The sequence below is a fragment of the Rhincodon typus genome, chromosome 2 (assembly GCF_021869965.1).
Source record: "Rhincodon typus isolate 14 chromosome 2, sRhiTyp1.1, whole genome shotgun sequence".
Taxonomy (NCBI): domain Eukaryota; kingdom Metazoa; phylum Chordata; class Chondrichthyes; order Orectolobiformes; family Rhincodontidae; genus Rhincodon; species Rhincodon typus.
The window spans coordinates 13,742,806-13,770,237 of NC_063333.1; the positions used below are offsets into that span (position 1 = coordinate 13,742,806).

General features: G+C 39.9%; 1 protein-coding gene across 9 annotated transcripts in view; it reads right to left on the bottom strand.

Moving 5' to 3' along the window:
* The window catches only part of kmt2ca (lysine (K)-specific methyltransferase 2Ca), a 179,345-nt gene that overhangs the window by 68,415 nt on the left and 83,498 nt on the right, over window positions 1–27,432 (bottom strand). For all 9 annotated transcript variants that reach the window (XM_048606763.1, XM_048606774.1, XM_048606756.1 and 6 more), the window contains 8 exons: window positions 26,889–27,033; window positions 25,153–25,367; window positions 22,598–22,671; window positions 17,461–17,643; window positions 10,056–12,170; window positions 8,726–9,060; window positions 6,146–8,007; window positions 2,571–2,682 (listed from right to left, as the gene is read on the bottom strand). In XM_048606763.1, the coding sequence (XP_048462720.1) occupies window positions 2,571–2,682; window positions 6,146–8,007; window positions 8,726–9,060; window positions 10,056–12,170; window positions 17,461–17,643; window positions 22,598–22,671; window positions 25,153–25,367; window positions 26,889–27,033 (5,041 nt within the window). The remainder of the gene's footprint in view (window positions 1–2,570; window positions 2,683–6,145; window positions 8,008–8,725; window positions 9,061–10,055; window positions 12,171–17,460; window positions 17,644–22,597; window positions 22,672–25,152; window positions 25,368–26,888; window positions 27,034–27,432) is intronic.

The window sequence follows — 27,432 nt, forward strand, 5'->3', positions numbered from 1 at the left end:
ACCTTCTCCTCCGACCCTAACTTCTGCTTATAAACCGACATTTTCCTAGCTACCATCAGTTCTGAGGGAGGGTCACCAGGCCTGAAACTTTAACTGTGATTTTTATTCACAGATGTAGCCAGACCTGCTCAGCTTTTCCTGTAACCTGTTTTTGCTCCTGATTTACAGCATCCACAGTTCTTTTGGTTCTCAGTTGCAAATTTAAGTTCTACAAGCGAAGTCTAGGTTAGATATTGGCAGGTGAGCTGTTTTCCTGAGAACTACAGACTCCTGGAGTGCATACTGATTTGAATTCTTTGAGATACCTTAGGTGGGGCGGACATCATCTCTAACCAAAGATGTGTAAGGTATGGAATTTAGGGTCAGAGTGATCCCTTGGACTAGTTTTGACCACCTAGATTGATTAGGTTGGAATTTGACAGAGTGGGAACTTAATTTTGGGTTTCACTTAACCACAATGTAATTAGGGGATACAGTGGTTGGAATCGAGAGTCTTTACCTTTTTGTTGTGTTCAATTGAAAGGACATTTGTTTATAGTTTAGACTTCACATAATTTCATTTGAAAATCAATTTTTCGCACACAAATTCCAACAACAATGCAAATCCAATGATAACATATGTGCATTTCTTCGGATTTAGAAATAATACTAAGTGTCTCGAATTATTCATACTGATTCAACCCTCAAGATTGTCCAGAAAAAGGTATTGTGAACAACCTCTGACTTTTAACTATGCTGTTGCATCAAACATGCCGGCACTCAAAAGTCAGGAAACACTGCCAGATCTGTAGTTATCCTACATTATAAAGAACTATACGCTGATGTACAAGAACCACACTGGGTTATTCTTCCTCAAATGTCCCATCTCTGATTCTGACAAAAGATTTGTGCTCCTAATGCATATGTCCTATTGAAAACTTTACATGTCAAATTTTACATGTCACCACGATAGCAGCATGATTTCAAAACCACAATACAGCAATTGTATGACAACCAACCTTGATAGCTGAGGAAGAGATTAGTAGAACCACCATAGCCAAAAATATACTTTGTATCAATTTGCATATAGTGCAACTAGTCGTTGTGTGGACAGAATAGGCACACAGCAATATTAAATGCCTTGGATTGAAGTTATGACCCCAAATGACTTCAAGTATTATTTGATAATAGGTCAGTTTCAATATCATGAGACAGGATCTGGCAAACACAGAATTGGATCAACGACTTGAAGGTAAGACTACATTTGGAAAGTGAAAAGAGTCACAATTTTTAAGAAACATTTGGACGAGCACACAAAATGCCAGGGCACACTAAGTGCAGGTAAATGGCATTTATGTAGTTTGGAACAAAACCAAATTGCTGGAAAAGCTCAGCAGATCTGGCTGAGCCTTCCAGGGTCACCGGACCCGAAACGTTAACTCTGTTTTCTCCTTCACAGATGCTGCCAGACCCGCTGAGCTTTTCCAGCAACTTTGGTTTTGTTCCTGATTTACAGCATCCGCAGTTCTTTTGGTTTTTATTTGTGTAGTTTGGTGTTAGTTGGTTGGCACATAGATGGTGGACCAAAGGGCTTATTTCATAGCTTTATGACCATGACTCTAATATAGGGCCAATTCACCACCTAATTGTACATCAATGTTAGGAAAACTGATCTTTGCTCAATTATTAATGTTCCAAAAATATGCAATGCAGCTTGAGGCTTTTGAAAGTGGGGAAACTAAGTTAGTGGACTACCCTTGCACGCTTCATATTAAGAGGAGTTGTGTAATTAAATCACTTGCTCAGCTTGTGCTCTTTCAGCAGAATACAGATTTGATGTCGAGATTTCAGGATACAATACGATTGCTCATACCTGGATTTCTTTCATTGCCAAGTGGGAAAAGAAATAAATGATTCAGTTAAATGAGCTATGTAGAAGGAAACAATTTTGAGGATACTGGAGAAACATTAATAGCTAGAAGAAACTTTTATTAAACTTGCACCATGCTGCTCTACAGAAACAGGTAAACCAGAGAATTTTACTGGTGGATAGCAACTGGGGGCATAACAAAGCCACACAGGAGGTATGGCCTGTGCATAATTACAATGAAGTGGTAGGCTACTGGTATGAACCAAGCAAGCACTAACTGGATGATTCATTTACATTTGTTTTGGGGGATAAGAGAATATTTCAGTAAATGCATAACTATGGTTGATCAGAAATTGCCGGAGGAGAAGACTATGTTCGGGGGAAGGGAGATCAAGCACAAAATAGACTTTTTTGTGACAAAGTAAAAAAACAGTAATTTTATGGGTAATTGCATGGAAGGCCAGCCACTGGATCCCAAAAGCATGTTCAGAAGAAGCAATGTGCAGGAAATACGATAGAATGTTTTACAAAAAATGGAACCGTGAAGCCAGGGACCATGATGCTGGGGTCAAAGGGGGATGACTCACTTGCCCATCAATTTTATTTATAGGCTAATTTCTAACTCATTTCTTTTAATTAATCAGCTATTCTTCCTGAAAGAAAGTGATTGAATCAAGAACTCCTACAAAAGCAAATATTTTACAACACATGTAATCTTTACCTATTCATTACTATTTGTGGCATTCCCAAATTACTTTGGGCCATAACTCTATTGATCCCCTTCAAGGCCACCATTTTTGCTTTCATTATTGGATCAGTGATTGCGTCAAAATCTAGAAAAAGAATACAAGACAATTCAGTACAATTTAATAAAAATATTTTCACATTTGTGAAGTATACAACGTAATACATTATAATTTTATTTCAGAAAGGTTCTGGTTCGTTGGAAGCAGAAAGAATTTATTAGGTTTTAGCACTAATGTAAATGCCACCTAACTCAGGGACCGGAAGTAACATCTATCCTAGCAGCATGATTAATTTCCTCTGCTTCTGAAATGTATACCATGTCAGAAGAACATTCCAAGATAGTGATACACTTCAATACTAACCATATAAATGGCCAAATGGGTAACTGTCCCAGGTAGTCAGCATTTAGTTACACAGACAAGGTTGATTATCAGTTTCAATGTGGGTCACGTTAAGGAACACTTAACTCACATCAAGGAACACGTAACTCACATCTGTGGCATCAGATGTGGAAGGTGAAATATGCAATACAATAGCCTTGATCAAAATGAAAACCTGATTACAGAGATCTGATGGCAGTCTCAAGGGTAGACAACATTACAACGGCCTTGCCAGTGACACCAACTTTCCAGGAAAGAACAAAGACCCAGTACTTTCTTTCGTTGTACCATCACATCAACTGCCTCCTGATCACGTAGCACTGCTGGATCTGATGAAGTCTGTCAATTTGCTTGTGCTGTAAAGCTAGCATGGGGTTATTTGGGTTCACAAGTCACTTCAAAGCATCTTTCCCAACTGCTTCACTGATTCGACAAATAACGTTATTTCATTTGTATAGATATCACCTGGATGTAAATTCAAGCAAGGGAAAAACATAGAACAGTACAGCTTAGGAGCAGGCCGTTTGGCCCACCATGCCGGTGCTGAAAATGATACTATTTTAAACTAATCCCCTCCGCCTGAGAATATGGTCTGCATATCTTTATTCCCTGCCTGTGCATGTATCTGTCTAAACACTAAAAACATGCCTTGCACATTTCCTTTAAATTTACCCCCTCTCACCTTAAACCCACATACCCTAGTACTTGACATTTCCACTGTGGGAAAAAGATTGACTGTCCACCCTATCCATGCCCCTCAGTTTTATATACTTCTATCCACTTGCCCCTCAGCCTCCAACACTAGGAAAAACAATCCAAGTTTGTCCAACCTATCTTTATGGCTAATATACTCCAATCCAGGCAACATCCTCGTAAACCTCTTTTGTAACCTCCACATCCTTCCTTTAGTGTGGCAACCAGAACTGCACACAATAATCCTGAAATGATCCAACTAAAATTTTATAAGGCTGCAACATGACTTGCGAACTTTTATACTCCTTGCTCCGACTGAATAAGGTAAGTATGCTGTATGCTTTCTTTACTACTTGATATATCTGTGTTGCCACTTTCAGGGAGCTATGGACTTGCAACCCAATCTCGCTCTGTATTTCAATGCTCATAAGGGTACTTACTGTATACTTTCCACTTGTATTTAACCTCCCAAAATGCATCCCCACACTGTCCAGATTAGTATCTATCTGCTATGTTCCCATGCAACTTTCCAACTAACTTTTAGCATGCTCTATCCTTTGACAACCGTCCTTACTATCTACAACTTCACTAATTTTGTGTTGTCTGCAATCTTACTAATCAGACAAGCTACATTTTCACCCCTATATATTACAATACATCTCTGCTGTGTTGCAAAACAATTACTGAACTCAGGCATAACTACATACATGAGACACAAAATCAAGGTGAAATGACGGAATGCCAAATTTCACTTTGGTAAATTGCTAATTCATTGCCACTTTTGAGCATATGAGAGCCAGTCAGACGTTCAAGACTTAAGGAAACTCAGCCCACATGGCAATTTAGACCTGTTCAGAGCAGATATCACCTTGGTCATGAGGTGAATGTCAATAACTAGATATATTATTGCAACCATAAACATCTACGTAAAACTAGAGAAACTGTGCCATCTCTGCCACCATGCAACGCATCAGGGAAGGAGTGATCTCATCACCTGCAAAGTACAGAACAGACATCAGTCCCAAGTGCCCACTATTTCCCATCAAAAGTTACCATGCAAACAACATTCCCTGGAGATGGAACATCACAAAGGAAAGAGCAGGTACCAGGGGAATAGCCAATGCCAACACAAATGCACACCACTAGGAGGCTTGCATGATTTAAAAACCATGGATGCAATGCATGTGCCGAGATTGAAAATGAAACTGATGGAAGTTAACATTGTGTTATTAATGAATCACACATTTTTTTGTGACCAGGTATATTGGGAAACTTGTAATTGCAAATAATTGTGCTTTTTTTTTTAAATGAAAAGAGGGATGTTTGAAGAAACGCAACTGGACACTTTGTGCACTGCTAGCTTGTTGCAACCATGTAACTTCTATCTTTGATATAACTTCTTGTGTGCAGCCAGTGGCAGTCATTAAATGCACATCACTTGTAATAATTTTTTAAAAATTCATTAACGGGCTGAGGGTATCACTGGCTAGGCAGCATTTATTGCCCATTCCTAACTGCTCAGAGGGCAGTTGAAAGTCGACCACATTGCTGTGGGTCTGGAGTCACATGTAGGCCAGACCAGGTGAGGATGGCAGTTTCCTTCCCTAAAGGGCATTAGTGAACTAGATGGGTTTTTTCTGACAATTGACCATGGATTCATGGTCACCTTTAGATTCTTAATTCCAGATATTTTATTGAGTTCTAATTCTACCATCTGCCATGGCGGGATTTGAACCCAGTTCACCAGAATGTTATATGGGTCACTGGATTAACAGTCCAGTGATAATAATACTACTAGACCATCGCCTCCCCAATCTTAACAACTGTCACTGTTTGTGGTAAAAATCAACCTGTTTCACTCAGGTTCTTTAAGGAAGGAACTGTGCAAACCTTACCTAGCCTGGTCTATACCGGACTCCAGACTTATAGCAACATGGCTGACTCTTAATTGCCTCTGGCAATGACCTAGCAAGCTGTACAGTTCGAGGAAGGGATAGGCAACGAATGCTGGCCTTGTCAGTGTCAGCCACATTCCATGAAAGAATTAAGAAAAAACTTGGGATAAAAACTTTGCTGTATTTACAATTGACAATGTAACAAGAAAACAAAGAAGGGATTTAATTGCGCATGCACAAGAAGACAGGTGTGAATAAAATCTAACATAAAAAGTACACTGGAATATGCTGAAAAAGCAAACAATTTTTCTCGTCAAGCCACTTGAACAGGCAGGGTATAGAGGGATACGGACCATTTGTAGGCAGATGGGTTTAGTTTAGAACTGTATTGTCATCGGCACAGACACGGTAGGCCGTAGGGCCTGTTCCTATGCTGTACTGTTCAATGTTCTAAGACAAAGGAGCAAAACGAAAAAGATCAGATCACCATTTATACTTCAATGTTCCTAGCACTGATGTATTATTAAATTCATTGCTCACATCGCTGATTACTGAAAAAAGATAAATCAAGGTAAACTCACCAATATTGGGGAAGAAAGAATCAGTGGATCGATGGCGTATCATAGCCTGCATTTGTCGCTGTTGCTGCTGCTCCTGCCTTTCTTGTTCCAAAAGGTCCTGTAAAAGGAGAGGTTGCTCTTCTAAAAGAAGGGGTCGCTCACGCTGACCCTGAGGACCCACTGCCTGAGGGAGCATAATTTGTTGTGTGCTGGGTAGACTACTGGGACCTGGTTGATTTGCAATAACCACATTTTGACTTGGCTGTTGGCCTGCTGTATAATTCTGGCCAGGCGGCTGTGTTTGGAAAAAGGCCCGATTTCCCGAAGTGCCTTGTGAAAAGCTACGGTTTAATCTTTGACCCATCTGCAAGTTTTGATTTATTGCATTGTCAGGAATTTGCCCTGGAGAGACTGCCATATTAGGAGATTGTGAGATACCAATATTTGGATGCGGCTGAGGTGATGGTACAACCTGGACTGGTGAACCCAATGATGCAAGTCCAGAACTATTTGGCTTCTCAGTTAACAAACTTGAAAGGACTGGAGTAGAACCAGTTAGATTGCAAGAATTGCCCCCTATAGAATTAGACGTTTGGGTAGAAGATTGCGAATCATTGAAACCTGGGCTAGCCTCCTTAGATTCTGTGTTATCGTCAACTTTTTCCTCTCCCTTTGCCATTTCCAGTTCTCCTTCAATGCAAGGGTTAGAAGCAGGTCCATTATCTGCTACTGTATCTTTTATCTCAGTCTCAGGTGTACCTGCGCTAAAAGGAGCTTCATGATTACCATCATTAACACCATTTTCAGACTTTACAGAATGCTTTGAATCTTTAGGACTATGTTCATGAGATCCTCCACTTGATTTTGCAGTTTCTTCCTTCTCAGGGCAACAATCAGATTGTTTTCCTGCTTTGACTGCTTGGTCACATTTTATTTCTTCTCCAGTTTTATTCTGTTCATCCAATTTATCATCTATTGGATCATTCAGCTCCAATTCTTCATTGAACATATCCTTCTTGTCACCTAGATCAAGCTCAGGATCTGTATAAGCAATAAGGTCAAACTCCCCTGATTTTAAGAGGTCATCCAAATGTGGGTCATTTGTTTCTAGGTTGTCTAAATTATCCAAGTCAGGATCACCTTTCCCATCTACTGGATCCAAATTTAAGTTTTCTAAATCTTCATCATCTAAGTCTTTAACTTCTAGGTCTCTCACTCCATCAAGGTCCTTAACATCAAGATCTTTCACTGAAGGCTCATCAGAATCAAGTTTTTCTACCATACTGTCTCCTTGCGTAGATGCACTGGCAGACAAGGAGACTGTTGATGTAAAAGCTTCACTGGCAGGTGGATTGCTCAAAGAACGAGAAAGGGGCATGGCTGGATGATTTATATGCATTTGCTGTTGGTGCTGATTAAGTTGATCTAAATTACCACAATTTTCCATTTGATTATGTATGCCATGCTGTTGACTTGACACAGAATCCAGTGACTTTGGTCCCTGACTCGGAGAGAAAGCACCCTGCCCTGGTATAGGAACTCCACCAGGTCTTTGTTGCTGGCTAGCTGGATCTAAACCACGTGGAGGCACCACTGATGCAAAAGGAAGTCGTGGCCTGTTTTCTGGTATTCTGTGCCGTAGTTCTATGAATGGTTGTCCTGAAATATTGTGCTGGGGCATTTGCATACCCCTAGGAGGAAAATGTTGAGGGATAATTACACCATTGTTCACCTGCGGATTGTTTAAAGACCTGGTAAAGTCCACAGATAGTGATCGCCTTAGCTGCTGTGGAAGGCCAGGAACATTTGCCTGCATCTGGTGTTGCCCAAGAAAGTGTTCCTGATTTGCAAATGGTCTCTGTCCATTTCCTGCAAAAGAGTTCCTAGAAGAAAGAATAACATACCAAGCCAATTAGCTCAACATACAAGTTAGCAAATCAGCACGATAAGATATTATAACAGATTATATCTATTTATAACAGCTTGTAACAGGGCACGTTCCTAAGGTACAGTAGAACTTTGGGCTGCTCTCAAATCAGACTAAGAGATGACTTGTGGTGGTTTAACCACCTCAGGTGAAATTAGCAAGGTGAGACCTTCATGGTAACCTCAGCTGGTGTGGGAACTGAGCCTATGGTATTGGCGTTGCTCTGCACTATGAACCAGCCATCCAGCCAACTAAGCTAACTGACCCCCTAACGAAAGTACCATTATTGCAGAAATCAGACAAGATGCAGAAGGACAAGCACTTAGTAAAAGCATTTGCTCTGTCGTGTGACTATTTCCTAACCTCTAAGGTTTACAGCATGAAACAGGAAGTAAAATTTTATCAAAATATTTGCAGTTACAACTAATTTTTGCAATAGTTCAAATCAATTTTATTTTTAAAAATTCCAGTCACGAGATGCGGTTATCGCTGGCTAGGCCAGCATTTATTGCCCACCTCTAACGAAGCATTTTCAAAGCTCCATATTTACTTAGAACACTTTTAGTCATCAGGTGCCAGTTTCTTTTTGAATAATATAACACCTCAAACAAAAATAAAATGGTACTTGATGGAACCCTGTAACAGTAAAAGGTTTTGTACTGAAAAATAGTTACCTTGGACCTTGTGACCTCATGACCATTCTGGCAACATCCCCAGAAAATGGTGGTCTGTTAAATTGACCATCAGTCATTAAACGACTGCGAGGTTCATTTGCAAAAAGGCCTGGAAATCTTTGTCCAGTTTGAGATGCACGAGGGATTCTCACAATACCAGGATAGGGGGGAGGTGGTCTTCCAAATAGTTCACTTTGACGTTTTAAATCCTCTTGTGGCCAGTGCCTAAGTGGAGTTGCTGCAGATGTCATTGCTTGCTCTTGCAGGCCTTTTTCCTGACGGACTGCATTCTTCTGCTGTTGCTGTCGAAGTATCAGTTCCCGTAATCTCAGCCTCTATCAAATAAAACAAATTTACAATTACAAACGATTAATGTATTATCTTATTTTAGCCATTAAAGTAATGATGTATTGCTCGACATTGCACTTCTCCATTGGGATGGTCTTTCAATTTTATACAGAATGCTTATAAAGATGTAACAGTCGTTCTGTCGCTGACGAACAGGTAAGCCATCAGGTCTGGTTTTGTTTGAGATCAGCAACCAAATTACATTGTTCTAACTCAATACTACAAAACAACAGCTGTTGGAAATCTGAAATAGAATACAGAAGATGCTAGAACTATTTAGCAGGTCGCAGTACATCTGTGGAATGTTTCAGATTGACCATTTGTAGAAACAAAAGATTATCATCGACCTAAGAGACCACATCAATCTGACCAACAGCACTGGTCTAAATACTTGATACTATACTGATTCAACTAATAATGATGACCAAACTGCAGGAATTCTCCACCATTTGTTCTGGTTAAAGTGCAACCAATTGCACTGTTGAAACCATTTATTTCTATGCCTAATTATTAATTTCAGCATTTAATGGTAGTTTCCTCTGTTGTTCTAGCATCATAACGTGCTAATGTGAATTGTTTTGGCAACAGACATCCTGCAACAAACTTGTACAATTAAGAACTCTCGTAGTTCTGTTAAATCTTTTTTGCAAAAAGGCACTATTTGTAAACATGAATGTAAAATGCATATTATTTTTTTCTTTTGGAAGCTGTATATTGAGCACGTTGTGAGAGTAGAGTGGAACAATTGATTAAAAAGACATTTCGTAGCCTTGCAAAATTTTGTTTTCATATGATAATCTAGCTGGCTCCAAATATTGACCCTCTTCAGAGTTTAGATTTAAAATATTCTTTATTTCTCCTATTAATTTGTAGACTGTTCCAACTCTAGCAGGGACTTGTAGTTGCACATTTATTGATGCATATTCACTACCAATTAATCACAAATTATTAAAACTAGTTCAAAGTATGCAAATCGACTTACCTGCCGCTGCTTTTCTTCTGTGTCCATATGACCTGTGCTTACATTATTCTGTGCCTCAGATGTCAAAATAGATTGGCCTTGGTCAAGTGTTGGGGGTACATTATGAAACTGATGTACTTGTGAATTCAAGGGTGATCCTGTGGAGCTGCTAAAATTTGTGGAATCTGATGCAGGTCCTTGTTGGTCACTAATATCGTGATTAAGTCTCCCTGGCACAAACTTATCATTAGTTTGAGGTCTTGGGGTCCTTGGTGGCTGATCGTATGGGTCGTGTACTGTTTGTCCGTATGTGTCCGAAGATGGTCTCACTGCTGGTGCATGGGGTGAAAATGCATCATCATGTATTCCAGCTGGTCTGGAAGTTTGAGGTGTTCGACCACGCACATCAGCTGGTCGCACAAATGAATCTTTCGAATTTGGAACTCTGTTGTGTGGCGGTTGCAAAAATGGATCCTGATTTACCAACTGACTTGACCTTGTCAATGTTTGTCGGTCAGAAATTACTGGCCTTGCAGATTGGGCAAAGGGATCAGAGCCAACTGGTCTTGGGGTTAAAGGAGGGTGTGCATATGGATCTGAATACCTCTGATTAATTGGTGATTGTACAAAACGATTTGCAACTAAAGGCCTTGGAGTACCAGGGGGCTGGGAATACGGATCTGCTTGTTGTGAAGGGGCTCTTGGAGTTAGTGACTGCTGTGCATACTGATCAGCTGCAGGTCGAGGAGTACCTGGGGGCTGTGAATAAGGGTCAGCCGCAGGTCGAGGGGTTCCTGGGGGCTGTGAATAAGGGTCAGCCGCAGGTCGAGGGGTCTCTGGGGGCTGTGAATAAGAGTCAGCCGCAGGTCGAGGGGTTCCAGGAGGCTGTGAATAAGGGTCAGCTCCAGGTCGAGGGGTTCCTGGAGGTTGCGAATAGGGGTCAGCTGCAGGTCGAGGGGTTCCTGGAGGCTGTGAATAAGGATCCTGAGGAGACCGTCTTGATATTGACCCCTGTTGTACAAATGTGTCACCCTGGGTTTGCCGGGGAACTCTCTGACTGTGCGAAAACGGCTCATTCACAGTATGAGGTGTCTGTGGTTGCTGTGCATAAGATTCCATTGACTGGGACTGCGACTGTGCTGGGCTTTGTGAAAAATTATCCACAGGTCTTGAATTCAACACAGTTCTTTCATATGGATCAACAGATGTGCGTCTTGGAGTTAAAGGCATAGATGCATAAGGATCTTGAGGTGACTGAATTGGTGGCATTGGTGTCTTAAATAATTGTCCACTTCCATCTTCAACATTAGCTGGATTAGGTGCATGTTGTGATCTTGAATATAGATCAAGAGGCCCCATTCGATTATGTGGCACTTGCTGTCTAGGCAACATATCAGGTCTGTGTGCAGGTTTAGCAAAGGGATCATTTACATTTACAGGCATATTCCCTGATGGATCAGGATTCATAGGTGGTCTAGGCAATCCTAACGGCTTTGAAAAATGATCTGTTGATATGGTCATGGAAGGTCTTGGAGTATCGGGTGCCTTTGCATAAGGATCACTGCCAGTTGGTGATGGTGACCCAAAAGACTCATCTGCTAATGAAGGCCTATTTCTCTCGATCTGTTCAGTAGCTGGTGAAGGCCTGGTTGCACTTTGAGGAACAGCACAAGAATCTACAGAGGACAGTGAATTTCTTCTAACAACTGGTGGCGGTCTTGGTGTTCCAACCATTTTAGCATATGGATCCCAAGGAGATGATGGTCTTGACGCATTAGCAACTGGAGAAAACATCTGTGGTGATGGCGACTGTGAAGTCTGGGGCTGTGCAAATGGATCCTGCAGTGGTATCCTTGTTGGTGTTGGGGGAGGAGCCTGAGGTCTGAGAAAGACATCATCTGATGACGTTGAGACTGAAGTGCCAAGAGCCCGAGGCCTTGCAAACCCTTCTTTGGGCAAGTGTAGAGGAGACAAGTGTCCACTGTCCTGTTCACCTGCTTTTGGACTGTTAGAATCCTCCCCTGCAGAAGACTGCTGGCACCCAAATTGTTGTTGTTGCTGCTGCTCGTGTTTCACCTGTTCCAGTTTTTGTGTAGCTTCAATCTTGGCTTGCTGCTTACTCTTCTGCCGCATTTGCTGTTTTTTTTTGCGAAGAAAGAAAAAAAGATCATACATATGTCACCTGGATGACATACACTGTTAATCAAGAAGCTGAAGTGAAAAATTTAACAATATTTTTTTCAAAAAATTCTCTCAGTTGGTTGACAGAAAAATTCGTGAAGGATCCTTAGACAGAACCTTTTATACTGACAACCATTACCATCTAGATGGACAAGCATAGCAGATACACGGGAATACAACCATCTGCAAGTTCCCCTCCAAGCCACTCACCATCCTGATTCCGCCCAACTCCCTCCCCAACGGCACTGAGCATCTACCAACACCAAACAGACTCAGCAGTTCAAGAAGGCAGCTCACCACCATTTTCTCAAAGGCAACTAGAGATGGACAAAAAATGCTAGAACAGCAAACTATGCCTGCATCCAAAGAGCAAGTGAAATTTAAAAAAAAACTTACATTATCCCTCTCCGATGTGCTAATACCATTATTAATTAAAAGCTACTTAACCAACTTTCCACAGCTTCCTGTGCCCTTTAATATTCATCCTGCAACACGACTCAGTAAAGTCTGCAGAATTTACTTAGTTTATTTCTATTTGTGCTCTCAGTTCATTTGATTTGTTTCAAATGCTATGCACATTCAGATAGAGTTTTATTTTTATCCTTCCTGTATCCTCCTGTCTGACCCATTGATTGACTGTTAGATTTGTTTTCTCATTGTCTTCCTGACACCATCTCTGTTACCTTGTCTGTACTCTTTGATTTACAATATCTTCTCAAATTTGATCCTTTGTCCCCACTACTTAATTTAAAATCCTCTCTACTTCCGCAGTTATGTGGCTCACAAAGACACCAGCCTCAGCACAGCTCAGTGGTCACTGTCAAAATGAAACAACACCCTCATGGACTGCTGCCAGTGCACCACGAGCCCTTAAATCCTAAAGCCATGAACTTTTATTTTTTCTTTAAAAGGGAGCATTGTATCAAATGCTTTTCGTAAATCCAATTACACCACCTTCACAAGTTCCCCTCTATCCACTTTACTTGTTAGTTCCTTAAAAGACTCTAATAAATGAGTTAAATCCAACTTCCATCTCACAAAAGCATGCTGCCTCTTTTTGAATTTAAGTTCTGAAGAATTCTGGAGTTGTGAAGAAGGAACAGTGGACCCAAAACGTTAACCCTGCTTTCTCTCCATAGATGCTGCCTGCCCTGGTGAGTTTTTCCAGTAATTTCTGATTTTATGATTTTCTAAATATCCTGCTATAAACTCCTTAATTCCATTTTTCCTAATTCCTCTCATGGCCTGCACTGCTGTTTCCACATTCTAGACGCATCTTTCAATTGGCAACAGTGCAATAGGAAACAGACTCCCAGATTTATTACAGCATACAGGGCAGCCATTTAGCCTGCTGTGTCTGTGCACTCCCTACAAGATCAATTCATAGACACAATCAATTGCCTTTTCCCCATAGTCCTGCAATCTTTTTCATTCACATTGTTATCAAATTCTTTTTTGAAGGCATTAACTGAATGAGCTTCCACCATATTTTCAGAAAGTACATTCCAAATCTTAATCACTCATTGCTTAAAAATGATCTTTCCTTATTCCCTGTTCCTTCTTTTGTCAATCACTCCAGCCATATCCCGGTAAATTGTGATAATTAGCATGTCAAACCAGGCAAAGCTAGGCATCAAACTTCTACACACAGCGTTTTAAGAATTCGTCTATACTGGTGTGTGAAGACTGATTCCAATGGACTGGGTATGTGAGAACAATCTAAAATCCAACAGATTTTTAGATAAATCAGCATTGCATTGAAGATGCAATGCAGATGATGCCCTAGTCACCCAATGCATTTGGATCATGTCCAGCCATCTAGACTCGTCATGCCATTGGACCAAGATAGGTCAGGATGTGAGTGAGGCCGAGAATTGGATAATGAGGCCTCATTTGCAAATCATGATCATTTTCTTTCCATCTCCCATCTGTCACAAATCCTGTGGCAATGGGAAAGCAACATAGCATGGATGGATTCATTAGGAGCTGCATCCACAAACCTACAAATGTGACATCTCAGACCATAGGGTCCTTTTGACTGGAAAAAAGAAGAACTTGGCAGCATTCTGGACAAGAAAGCAGCCCCATCTGGGACCTCATTGCCTGCCGCTCTAGCTGAGGAGCTCCAACAGGTGCCCCAAATGTTTGATATTGAAAATGAAATATTTTCAGAAAGTTACAAGGGAACAGAAAAATTGATTCCTAACGACGTTTCACAAGATGCTGCACAGGAGGCTTGCTGACATAACTACACCATCTAAAATTATCTGCCAGAAAACAGTAGTATAACGATCTCTAACGTGGACCCAGCAAAAGAAGTTAAAGGGTCAGTCATAATTTTCTTGGATAAGTAGTACTGATCTGCGTATTTTGGCAACACTTGACCTGACGACATTATCAACAGGAAGGAAGTTAAGATATGGTTGCCATGTGACGAAGTGCAAAGAACAGTAAAGAGCAGAGGAGGTTCAAGAACCTGATGCAGGCACAAAGAGAATGCAGACAGAGATAGAAGAGAACACCAAGTTTTGTCAGAATAGTAAAGTTGGAGGGGCAATGAGATGCAGACCTTGTACACCATTGCTGAAAGTAAGCATGTAGATGCAGCAAGTGGTGATGGCAGAAAAATGGTATCAAGGTTTTTGTAGTAAAAGGACTCGAGTACAGTAGCAGGATGTCTTGCTGCAATTGTTCAGGGCTTTGGTGAGACTGCACTTGGATTAATGTGTGTGTAGTTTTGGTTTCATTATCTGAAAAAGGATGATGTTCTGGCCATGAAGGGAGTGCAACAAAGATTTACTAGATTGACTCCTGGGATGGGAGAACTGACATATGAAAAGGAACTCAATTGCTTGGGACTACATTCACTGTAGTTTAGAAAAACAAGTGGAGAGAGTTTTATAGAAACTTAAAAATTCAAACATAACTAGACAGGGTAACGCAGGAAGGAAGTTCCCAATGACCACAGAGTCCAGAACCAGGGGTCACAGTTTAAGGATATGGGTTAGGCCATTTAGGACCAGGATGAAGAGAAATCTCTTCACCCAGAGAGTGGAGAGCCTGTGGAATTCTCTGCCACAGAAGGCAGTTGAGACCAAGACATTGAATGGTTTCAAAAATGAGTTAGCTATTGTTCTTAAGGCTGAAAGGATAAAAGGAGAAAGTAGGAACAGAGTACGGAGTTGGATGATTAGCCACAATCATATTGAATGGCAGAGCAGGCTCTAAGGCCGAATGGCCTAATCCTGCTCCTATTTTTTTGTTTCTGGAAGAAGCATGGAACAGTCAGTTGTTCTGTTTGGCAGCATTCTTAGAATCAACATGCTAGCTGGTTAAAAATCTTTGAATAGCTTGGAAGATGTGTGATTCGCTCATGGATGACTAGGAGCTAGATGTTTTCCTAAAAGTGGTCAAAATCATGAACCGTGGCGTTATTGGCTGGTTAGTTGGAAAGGAAAGCTACACCATCAGGACTGTCATGACCTCAGAAAGAGAAGGTGAAGGCTTGTAACAATTGTACATGCAAAACCCAGAGCTAAAAACAATTGTTAGAAAAGACTCCTGGCCTATCCTGTTTGAATAAAATATTCTGGAACTGAGTAGCAACATAATGCCACATTTATGGGAAATGCAAATGCTTGCAATTAGGAAGATGTATATTTGTTGCATGGACTAGAGTGTAACTCATCTTTTTCTTGGGAGTGTCATTTGCCTATTAACTCATGCTTAACGTGTTGGCTGTGTGTTAAAGTAAAAGCTGTAAAAAGTGAAGCTTCTTGGTAATTTTTTTCATTTGTGATTCAATCAATAAACTGTGTTATTTTGGTTTATGGTTCAGTAACAGTACTAGTTCATAGATATTTATCATTTCATTTTGAGATATGGCAAGACAACTTTCACTGCTCAACTCTAGTTTCCATGAGAGTATTTTGAATCAAACACAGAGTAAAGATGGGCGATAAGTTCCCTTCTCTGAAACACCGTAAGCAATCAATTGAGTTTTTACTGCAGACAAATAGCTTTGGTTGTCCTAGTGCTGGCTCACACGATATATTAAGTTCGATTGCATAACTTGCATTGTTAGGACCGGCAATTCTGGACCACTTCAGTACTCATCTATTCCCGTAACCGGTAATAGATGAAATGGAAACAGTGAAAAGGAAATGGAAATATAGTGAAAAGGGTATAAAAACTAGCATTTCTGTTGTGTCAAATCTAGTACTTTAACACGTGTTTACGTGCATGTGGGCCTGTGTCTGCTTGTGCCTGTTTGCCCATCTACGTGTAGTCTGTCTGCGTATCTGCCTGCTTGCGTATGTACGAGCAAGAGTGATGGCACGACAGTGAGAGCGTGAAAGCGAGGGCAAAAGATCTAATCTTGAGTGCAGGGCTACAATATTAAACCCTGTAAGTAGCATAAAAAACACAGGGAGTGCAGTTAACAATTATGTCAACAAAGAATATTAAACAACATTGACAGGTTAATAATTTGTACAGGAGATTTGGAAGGTGAAGTTGGATTTATAAGACTGCATATTTTACATACACTAAAAAGCAAACTTTTAAACAGAGTAAAGAGTGGAGAGATTTAAAGGTTTGCCTTCTCAAGCTCTTACTTCCCATATAATCTGATGTAGAAATGATGAGATTTTTATGAGTACATATTTTCTTGTAAAATATTGCTCATTCATACTTCCTTCCTGATTGACATGTCTTGTTATGCTCTCCTACTCCCTCCCCAACAAAAGCATCAGATCAGTGTCTTTTCTTTTAACCAGTCTCAAAAAATTGCTTAGACAGGTAAAAGAAGATAGGACCTCATTTTCTTTAATAGAAGTTAGTATGTCTGCAGTAAACATTTTTGGATCCATTTTTAAGGTTACAAATTAAATGACTTGTTTGCTGTGATTAATGAAGAACATTCTGTGCCGTTGAACACTCTGGCTGCTACCAATGTTGCTTCCTTGCTAAGATGCACATTAACTTTGGCAAAAAATAATTCCTCAAAATGCAAGTCTGAATCTAGACGAAACCTAAAACAATGGTGGCAAAATCAATTATGATAATTTGAACATGTACTCTTCAAATTAACTAGTGTCATCACAGACAACCTAAATTTGGTTAATGGTATTTTTTGAACTAAGATAATGCTGCCCACACGTGCACTGTAACCACACATTTCTAGGAAAGTTGTGATGCATGAGCGTAACAAATTACCAATTGTAATTTAAATAAATCTTCTTACCTGTCTTAGCTTCCATTCTTGCTCGTGTTCTGATTCTTTTTGCTTCATTTGATCTTTGAATGGCAAGTCTAAGTCAGGTCGAGAGACTGAATCAATGCATTCTTGCTGCTGCCTTCTCAAAGACTCGCTGGTCATTTGAACTTTGTTTATACGCAGTGCTGCTCGATTATCTCTTGCCTTTTGCTGCAATTTTATTGCAATTATGTTTCAGTTAGCAAGTTAAAAATTGTACTATTCGGTCTAGCGACTTATTTTATTATCAACTTTTAAAGATATTGTACAAGGCCTAAAGAATAGAACTCCCTCTGTTCTATCTATGCTGTGAGGTAAAGGCATTTCTCCACAACACATGGCAGAGAATACCAATTTGTGTGACTGGAAAAAGCAGGGTCGCTTTCAACATTTTTGAAAATTATGTTCTATTTCTCTGAAGTATACTTAAGATTAGAGGATTGGTTATATATAAAACGAGGGTCCAAGTAACCCAAACAAGGCTGGCCCCAAAAAATGCACTTAATCTAAATTAGCTAACCCAGTGGAAAAATTTTATTGACGTTTACTGCCATGAAATACCTTGAGTATTTTTTAAACATTATAAATATTGAATGAATTGAAGTTTAAAAGTTGTTCATTCTATTCAAATTCCATTCCAGAAACCATTTGCTCTCAAACTTTCTATTTTTAAAAACAGTCTCAATATCTACAATATTCAGTATTAGCTCATGACCATTCTTAAAAGAATGTATTTCCATTGCCCTTTCTTTGGGAGTACTTCAAATGCACATTATCAAGTCAGAGATTACTTTTCAGAAAATATGAAAGTTTCCATTTGTAAAAGGTGAATATTTTTCAGAAAACATTGTTTTCTTCAAAGTCATTGATGGGATGTGGGCATTGCTGGTTAGGTTGGCATTATTGCCCATCCCTAATCGCCCAGAGGGCAGTTAGTGTCAACCACACTGCTGTGGGTCTGAAGTCACATACAGGCCAGACAAGGTAAGGATGGCAATTTCTTTCCTGAAAGGACATTAATGAACCAGATGGGATTTTCTGACAATTGACGGTGGTTTCATGGTCATCATTAGGACTCTTAATTCCTCTTAATTGGATTCAATTTCCACAATCTGCCATGGCAGGATTTAAACCTGTCCCAGAACATTACCTGGGTTTCTGGATTAATAGTCTGGTGATAATACCACTAGGCCAGCACCTCCCCAAATTTGGGGTTAAAATAATTCTTGTATGCACAGCCTACAAACTGTAAAACAGCAATGCAACTTTGCAGATGTGTGGTTGGTTCTAGTAAACAATACCACGTCTCCTCAGGGAATCCTGTTGAAGGATCAGTGCTGAGCACCTGCTTTGATCCTGCCAGTCTGTTCTGAACCTTATTTCTAAAATGGAATCAATATATTTCATTAAGGCAAGGTATCCCTGGCTTCCAATCTATTCTTTATGCGAAAGATATGGAGGTGCTGGTGTTGGACTGGGGTGGACAAGGTCAAAAGTCACACGACACCAAGTTATAGTCCAATAGGTTTATTTGAAGGCACAAGCTTTTTGTGGCTCACTCCTTCTTCAGGTGTCTTGACTTTATGTAAAAGATTTTAGCTTCAATGACAGGGAGTGAATGGATGTTGTCTGGGGCTAGTGACTGTAACAATGGTATTTTCAATTTATTTGTTTGATTTCCTAATACTTATCTTGTCATTGTTGTAATGTCTCAAATTGCCCTTTGTTAATAATGTCAGTCCTATTGTATGTAGCACTGAGATATGCAGGAATAACACGGAAACAGAGTGATGGCCTAGTTTTATTTTTGAAAAATCAGTAATCAAATATGTAGAGATCTCAGATATATGTAAGAATAACACTGCTGTAACTGTAGGGGATTTTAATTTTCCAAACATTAACTGGGACTGCCACAGGGTGTTAAAGACTAAGATGGTGAAGAATCTGTTAAATGTGGACAAGAAAATTTTCTTTATCAATATGTAAATATACGTGCTAGAGAAGAAGCAAACTTCACCTTCTCTTGGGAAATAAGGCAGGGCAAGTGACGGAAATGTTAGGACGGGAACACTTTGGGACCAATGATCATCATTCTATTAGGTTTAAAATGGTTATGGAAAAGGATAGGCCTTCCATAAAAGTTAAATTCTCAACTGGAGTAAGGCAAATTTTAATGGTATGAACAACAACTTCAAAAGTTGATTGGAGTAGACTGTTTGCAGGTAAAGGGCCAACTTGCAAGTGGGAGGCTTTCAAAAATGTGATAACTAGGAGGTCAGAGGCATTATGTTCCCGTAAGAGTGAAGGGTAAGGCTGGTAAAAGTAGGGGACACTGGATGAATAAATTGAAGTTCTAGTCAAGAATAAGAAAGAATCATATCTTAGATTCGGACAACTGGAATTAAATGAAACTCTTGAACAGTATAAAGAGTGTAGGGGTATTGTTAAGAGGGAAATCAGGAAGGCGAAGAGGGGCAATGAGATAACCTTATCTGCCAAGGCTAAGGATAATCCAAAGAGATTCTGAAAGTATATTAAGAGCAAAAGAGCAACTGGAGAGAGAATAAGTCCCTTAAAGATCAATGAGGTCGTCTATGTGTTGAACCTCAAAAGATTGAAAGATACTAAATGAATACTTCCCGTCAGTTTTTACTGTGGAGAAAGAAAAGGAGGCTAGAGAACTCAGGGAAATAAATACTAATGTTTTGAAAACAGCTTGAAAACAGGGGCGGCAGGTAGACTCAGTGGTGAGCACTGCTGCTTCACAGCGCCAGGGACCCGAGTTCGATAGTTGCCTGAGGGCAACTGTCAGTAAGGAGTTTGCACAATTTCCCCGTGTCTGTGTGGATTTCCTCCGGGTGCTCTGGTTTCCTCCCACAGTCCAAAGATGTGCGGGTTAGGTGGATTGGCCTTGTTAAACTGCCCATACTATCCAGGAAAGTGTAGCGTTACAGGGATAGGGCATGGAGTGGGGCAGGGTGCGATGCTGTTCGGTGGGTTGATGCAAACTCGATGGGCTAAATGGCCTGCTTCCACACTGTGGAAATTCTATGAGGTCACATTACTGAAGAGGAAGTGTTGGAAGTCTTAGAAAACAGAAAAGGTGGTTAAATCTCCAAGACCATTCCAAGTGTATCTCAGGACATTGTGGGAAGTTAGGGAAGAAATATTTGTATCATCTAAAACCACAGCGGAGGTAGAGGAGGACTGGAGGGTGACAAATGTTGTACCTTTACTTAAGAAAGATGTAAGGAGAAGCCTGGGGACTACAGACCTGTGAACCTGACATTGGTGGAGGTGATTCTGAGAGATAGGACTTATATTCATTTGGAGAGACAAGGACTGATTAGGGATAGTCAGGATGGTTTTGTACGAGGGAAATCGTGTCTCACAAACTTAAGGAAGTAACCAAAAAGATTTCAGAGGGCAGAGGGGTAGATGTTGTTTACATGGACTTTAGTAAAGCCTTTGACAGGGCTCCACATGGTAGGTTAATTAGTAAAGTTAGATCACATGGGAATCAGTATGAGCTGGTCAACCAGCTACAAAATTAGCTCAATGGTAGGAGACAGAGGGTGGTGGTGGAAGGTTGTTTTACAGACTGGAGGCCTGTGACCAGCAGTGTTCCGCTGTTGTTTGTCATTTACATTAATGATCTGGATGAGAATATAGGAGGCATGGTTAGCAAGTTTGCGGATGACACCAAAACTGGTGGTATAGTAGCCAGTGAAAAAGGTTATCAAATATTACAAAGAGATCTTGATCAACTGGGCTGAGGAATGGCAGATGGAGTTTAATGTGGATAAATGTGAGGTAATGCATTTTGGTAAAGCAAACAAGGACATGACATACAGTTAATGGCAAGGCCCTGGGTAGTGTTGTAAGTCAGAGAACCTAGGAGTTCAGGTACATAATTCTTCGAATTTGCATCACAGGTAAACGGGGTAGTTAAGGCGGCATTTAGCATGCTTGCCTTCATTCTCAGACCTTTGGGTACAGGAGTTGTGATGTCATGTTGAGGTTGTACAGGACACTGTTGAGGCTTCTTCTGGAGTACTGCGAGCAGTTCTGATCACCCTGTTATAGGAAGGATATTATTAAACTGGAGGGGGCTCAGCAAAAAGATTAACCATTCCATTAACTGGAATGGAGGGACTGAGTAATAAAAATATGCTGGATAGGCTGGGATATTTTTCACTGCAGCGTAGGGGGTTATGGGGTGATCTTATAAAGATTTATAAAATCATGATGAGCATAAATAAAGTGAATAGCAAAGGTCTTTTCCCTAGGATGGGGCAGTTCAAAACTAGGGTCATATTTTTAAAGGCGACAGGAGAAAGATTTAAAAAGGGCATGAGGGGAACTTTTTTATTTTTACACAGAGTGTTTAGTGATTGGAATGAACTGCCAGAGAAAGTGGTGGATGCAGGTACAGTTACAACATTTAGAAGACATTTGGACAAGTTCATGAACAGGAAAGGTTTGGAGTGATATGGGCCAAACGCAGGCAAATGGGACTAGTTTAGTTTGGGAACATGGTCAGGGTGGACTAGTTGGACTGAAGGGTCTGTTTCCAAGCTGTATGACTCTATAACCAAAAAGCAAAATTTTAAGGAAATATGACATAAAATCCGAGATTGCTGGAAAAGGTAGGTCATCAGCATCTATGAAGAGAGAAACATATATCATGCTTCAGTGCTTTCTGCTTCTGATGTGTCAGAACAATGGTTTGCTATAAGCTCATCCCTGTGGGAGCTGATAAAGTGAATAATTTCCTTTATAGGCTATAGCTGGACAAAATTCCTCTCCACCTATCATGCATGTGTCACTGTTAAATAAGTTAATCGGCTTTAATGAAAGAATTGCTGAAGAAGCCAAGCAGACGTGGAAGCATCTGTGAAGAGGCAAGCAGATTTAACATTTCAAATCTAGCAGGACTCTTCTTCTCTTGCCCTTTGGCTACCTGGCTGCTGTGAACTGAGTTTCTCCAGTGCTTTTTGTTTTTTTATTTCAGATTTCCAGCATCTGCAGTATTTTTATCTCATTTAAAAGTCTGAGTTTTCATTCCTTATACAATTCAAACATCCAGCAGAGAAAAAAATCATGCAGAGAAAACAAAGCTTACCACATAAGGGGCCCTCTCTTGGGAGCTTGCCTTCCTCCACAGTTTAGCTATTTGTTTCACTCTGGTAGCCCAGTCTAAATGATAAAGAGATACAGTGTCTGATTTGTGGACTGAAAATACTTTGCAATTTCCTGAAATACAAGCTTGTATGCAGTAAGAAATATAACAAAAAAAAGCCATACAACCTACCATCAACTTCATTTGAGTGTTCACCTTACTAAAACTCTGCAATGACATAAAACTGGTTGCAAAATCTCGTGTTTACATCTCATTTACACTGGCAATTAGTGAGGCAACACTTGATAATGTCTCACTTCAGATCAACATTGGAAGTGGAATCCTGAATTCCAAACTGCTCAGTCTTAAATAAAATTGTGGTCACCATGACTAATTTGGAAGGAGTGGGATGCAAATGCAGTTAAGTAGGTTAAGTGCTGAATTACCTGTTTTATATATACACTAGCATAAAGGAAAAACACTTGCACAAGTATGATTTTGGAGCTGCCTCAAGAAACAGCGGTACAAACAAGGCATTGCACCTTTTGGCTTTATGGAATCCGATTAAGATTGGAGAGAAGAGCACAAAAACAAAAACAAAGTGCTGAAGAAATTCAACAGGTCTGGCAGCACCTGTGGAGAAAAAATTAGAATTAACATTAGAGTCCAGTGACATTAGAATTGAAGCATTAACTCTACTTTTCTCTCCATAGATTCAGCCAGACATGTTGAGTTTCTGCAGCAGTGTCTGTTTTTGTTTCAGGTCTCCAGCATCTGCAATTCTCTGCTTTGTAAAAGAGCAGGTTTGGACTGAACAATATAATCCCAGACAACTGAAACAGGCCTTTAAAAATATGAGAAGTTGTTATGGCAAATACTGCGATTGCTAACAGCTCTTTAGCAAATGGAAACTAAAAATCTGAAAAAAGTCTAAAAACTAAAGACAATGTTAAAAAAAGTTGAATCCTCCTCAGCTCACAACAGCTCATTCAACACAAGTGTATGACTGAGCATATTATGTTTCTGAACTGTGTGTGCAATATCATATCAGGCAGTTAAACGATCTACTCAGGAAGTACTGTCTGTTATATAGAACTGTACAGCACAAGAACAGGCCCTTCAGCCCACAATATTCTGCTGAACATGACACCAAATTAAACTAATCCCTTCTGCCTGCCCTTGGTCCACATCCCTCCATTCCTTGCATATTCATGCGCTTTAAAAAAAAAATCCCTTAAACGCCCCAGACAGTCAGAATCTACATATCTCACAATTTTATAGATTTCTATCACACCTCCCCTCAGCCTCCACCACTCTAGAGAAAACAACCCAAGTTTTTCTAGCTGTTCCTTATAGCTTATATCCTCTAATCAAGGAGGATCCAGGTAAACCGCGTCTGCACCCCCTGCAAAGCCTCCAGATCCTTCCTACAAAGGCGCGACTATACATTCATCTGAATGGACCAGTTTAGCAACTATTGATATGACAGTTGAATCACCTTCAAATGTCAAATCAAAGCGAAAGACTAGCTTTATTCAGCTGATGCTTCAGTAGACTTATGAAACTCATCACTAACATTCAGATTACAGTAGTTCAGAATTGTTTGTATTGGCATATGGAAAGGTCTGAACAGGGATATGCATATTTGTCAGAAGTTTGGAAGGAAACTATCTACTTCATGTAATCCTTCTTGATATACAGATTGTTGTCATCTGTGGCAAGGAACAAGTGGCTATAACTGTAAATATATGATCTCATTGTACTTGCAACTTTCCCTAAATTGTACAAGATCAATTAAAATTAAGACTTCAAAATAGTGGTCAAGACATTTTTGGACAAATATGCAACAGATCTTATTTTTTGCTTCATAGAGTAAAAACTTTCTTCAGCCTTTAATGAACAGCATTTTTCACAAGACAGGCAAATGGTGTGACACTAGAGTTATGCTGTTACTACTTTTTAAAAGAATCATTTTCATTTCAGTGTAGATACTTGTAATTCATTTTACAGAATTAATACTGCCAAATTTCAACAGAAAAATCTGTGCAGTAATCTGGTGCAGTGCAAACATTGGCCTAACAGTTTTCACACCAACTGGAGTTGCTGCAAAGGCATCAGCATACACTGTGTTGTTAAACATGTCTTGATATTACTGAACGACATTAATGATTATTCCTTCCAGTATCTGCCTTAAATAAGTACATCCAAATGTTTAGAAAATCAGTCTGTGACTTAAGTGGCATTGCATGCATGTCTTAAATTCAGTGTGGTAATCTCTTACAAGATTGTTTCAGGTAGCAATACTTTGTAACATTACAAAATGAAATTTCCATGACAATATCAAGTGCAAGTCCTTGAACTTGGAGGCAATACTATGATGTAATCAAGATACACACCTGTTTTGGTAAAATATTTGAAAAGCAAATCAATACATCAATATTAAATGATTTCATACTATGTGCAGTTAGGATAAATTTTAATTTTTAAAGTAGCATTAAATCTTTCATTCGAGAACATACTGATGCTTCCAGAAATATGATCTCACTATATAGGATTACCTGGAAAATCTTCTTTCAAGTTGGGGAAGTTTGTATTTGTATATAAAACAGGGGCGACAGTTGCCATCTCACCCAGAGATTCTTCCTTTTCCCATTTCAGAGTACTCCGTTGTGTGTAGTTCAGTGTGTCTCCTTCCGCCTCCACAGCAGGAGCAGAGGGAACCCATGGGTTAGGAGGCTCAGTCACAACTTGACTAAACATATGATTCTTGTCTCTGTTAAATTGATCCAGTTCAAACATGTAGTTAAAAGTACTGCCAGAATCATCAATTAGTTGTTGGAATGCTAGGTACATGTATTTAAATAATAGAAAAAAAATCTAGAACACATCATATACAAGTTATTTCCTACTTCTATGAAAATTACATCTTTTTCACCTAAAGCTTCAAGTTGGCATCAAAGCACAGCATGAGGTAGTGTATCACTGCTGACCAAAGACAGCCTGATTGCACTGTCCAGCTCTTGGTCTCATGTACATTTACATTACATCTTACACTCAATGGCATTCTATAGTTACAAGTGGTGTGCACCAGTGAAGTTGATCAATTCTGCTGTAAATTCGCCTACCTTGCAATTAAAAGGTACTGACATTGGGAACACAACGTGCAAATCAGAATCTGATTAATCCTGGCTACAGTGTGCATTGCACCGGATAGCTGCAATTTTTAAAAACTGGAATGTTTGCAAACGACCAGAGTCCAAATTGTGAAACAGCTGTCATTCAGATGGTAACACTGTGATGTTATACCGTGTTTTCTTTCTTTATTCTTTCAAGGGATATGGGCATCACTGGAAAGGCTACCATTTGTTGCTTAACCCTACTTCCTTTATTCATTCGCAGGATGATAGCGTCGCTGGCTAGGCAGCATTTATTGCCCATCCCTAATTGCCCAGAGGGCAGTTAAGAGTCAACCACATTGCTATAGGTCTAGAGCACATGTAGGCCAGATCAGGTAAGGATGGCAGTTTTCTTCCCTAAAGGACATTAGCGAACAAGATGGGTTTTTCTGACAATCCGCAATGGATTCATGATCACCATTAGATTCTTAATTCCAGATATTTATTGAATTCAAATTCCACCATCTGCCATAGTAGGATTCGCACCAGGTCCCCAGAACGTTATCTGGATCTCTGGATTAACAGCCCAGCAATAATACCACCAGGCCATTGCCTCCTCACTTGCCCAAAAGGAGGCAATGGTGAGCCAACTTCTGTGGTCCATCTAGTTCAGATTACACCCACAGCGCTGCTGGGAAGGGAGTTGCAGGATATTGACACAGTGACAGTGAAAGACATAGATCCAAGTCAGAACACACATGGTTTGTAGGGAATATTGCATCTGCTGCCCTCGCCTTTCTACACGGTCAAAGCTGTGAACTTGGAAGGTACTGTCGAAGGAGCTTTTGAGAGTTCCTGCAGGGCATCTTCTACTGCTGCCATTGTGCATTGGTGGTGGAGGGAGTGATTGCTTAAGTTAGTCGATTTGTTGGTGGTGGTGGGGGGCTAAGGGCGAATCACTTATCCTGATTTTGGCACATATCATATTTTTGCAGTATGGAGAAATAGCCATTTTATAAGCTAGGTTTCTACAAAAGGAAGGAAGCAATCATTTTCAATGAAATCCATTTCTTACAATATTTAAAAAATGCCTATTGGGTGAACTTGTTTTTCCTTTTGCCATGTTAAAATATGTTTGCGATAATGGTAATGAGCAGACCATAACATTGCATTCTCACCTGTTATCAGGGAATGGTGACTGAGGAATTGAAGAATAAGAACTTGTGAGACATCGTCCACCTCCAGGTGCTAAAGATGTTTGTTGCTGTGGATGTGGCCCAATCACACCATTCATTGCTGGCATCCTGGCAAATCCACTATCTCCTTCATGACAGGAATAGGTGAAAGAAAATTTATTAACTGTTAAGCGATCATTAAAGGTATTTCCACTGTGAATTGACCTCAAAATCCCAAAGCAATTTACAACAGATTTTCTGTTGACAGTGAACTTATTGTAGGGAAAAACAAAGGGAAAAAAACTGATGATTATGTAAAATCTTTTAAGAGTAGTATATTCCCAAAATGTATTATGGTCAATGAACTACTTAGCAAAATGCACTCACTATACTTTAGCAGGTTTGGTAGCCAAACAAGCTGTGCAAAACAAGGCCCTGCAAATATCAATGAGATGGATGACTAATTTATGCATTTTAGTGGTGAAAGAAATGCAGAGAATTTACTTGGGAAGTGGGATAATTGCAACATCTCAAGAAGCTGCTTGAT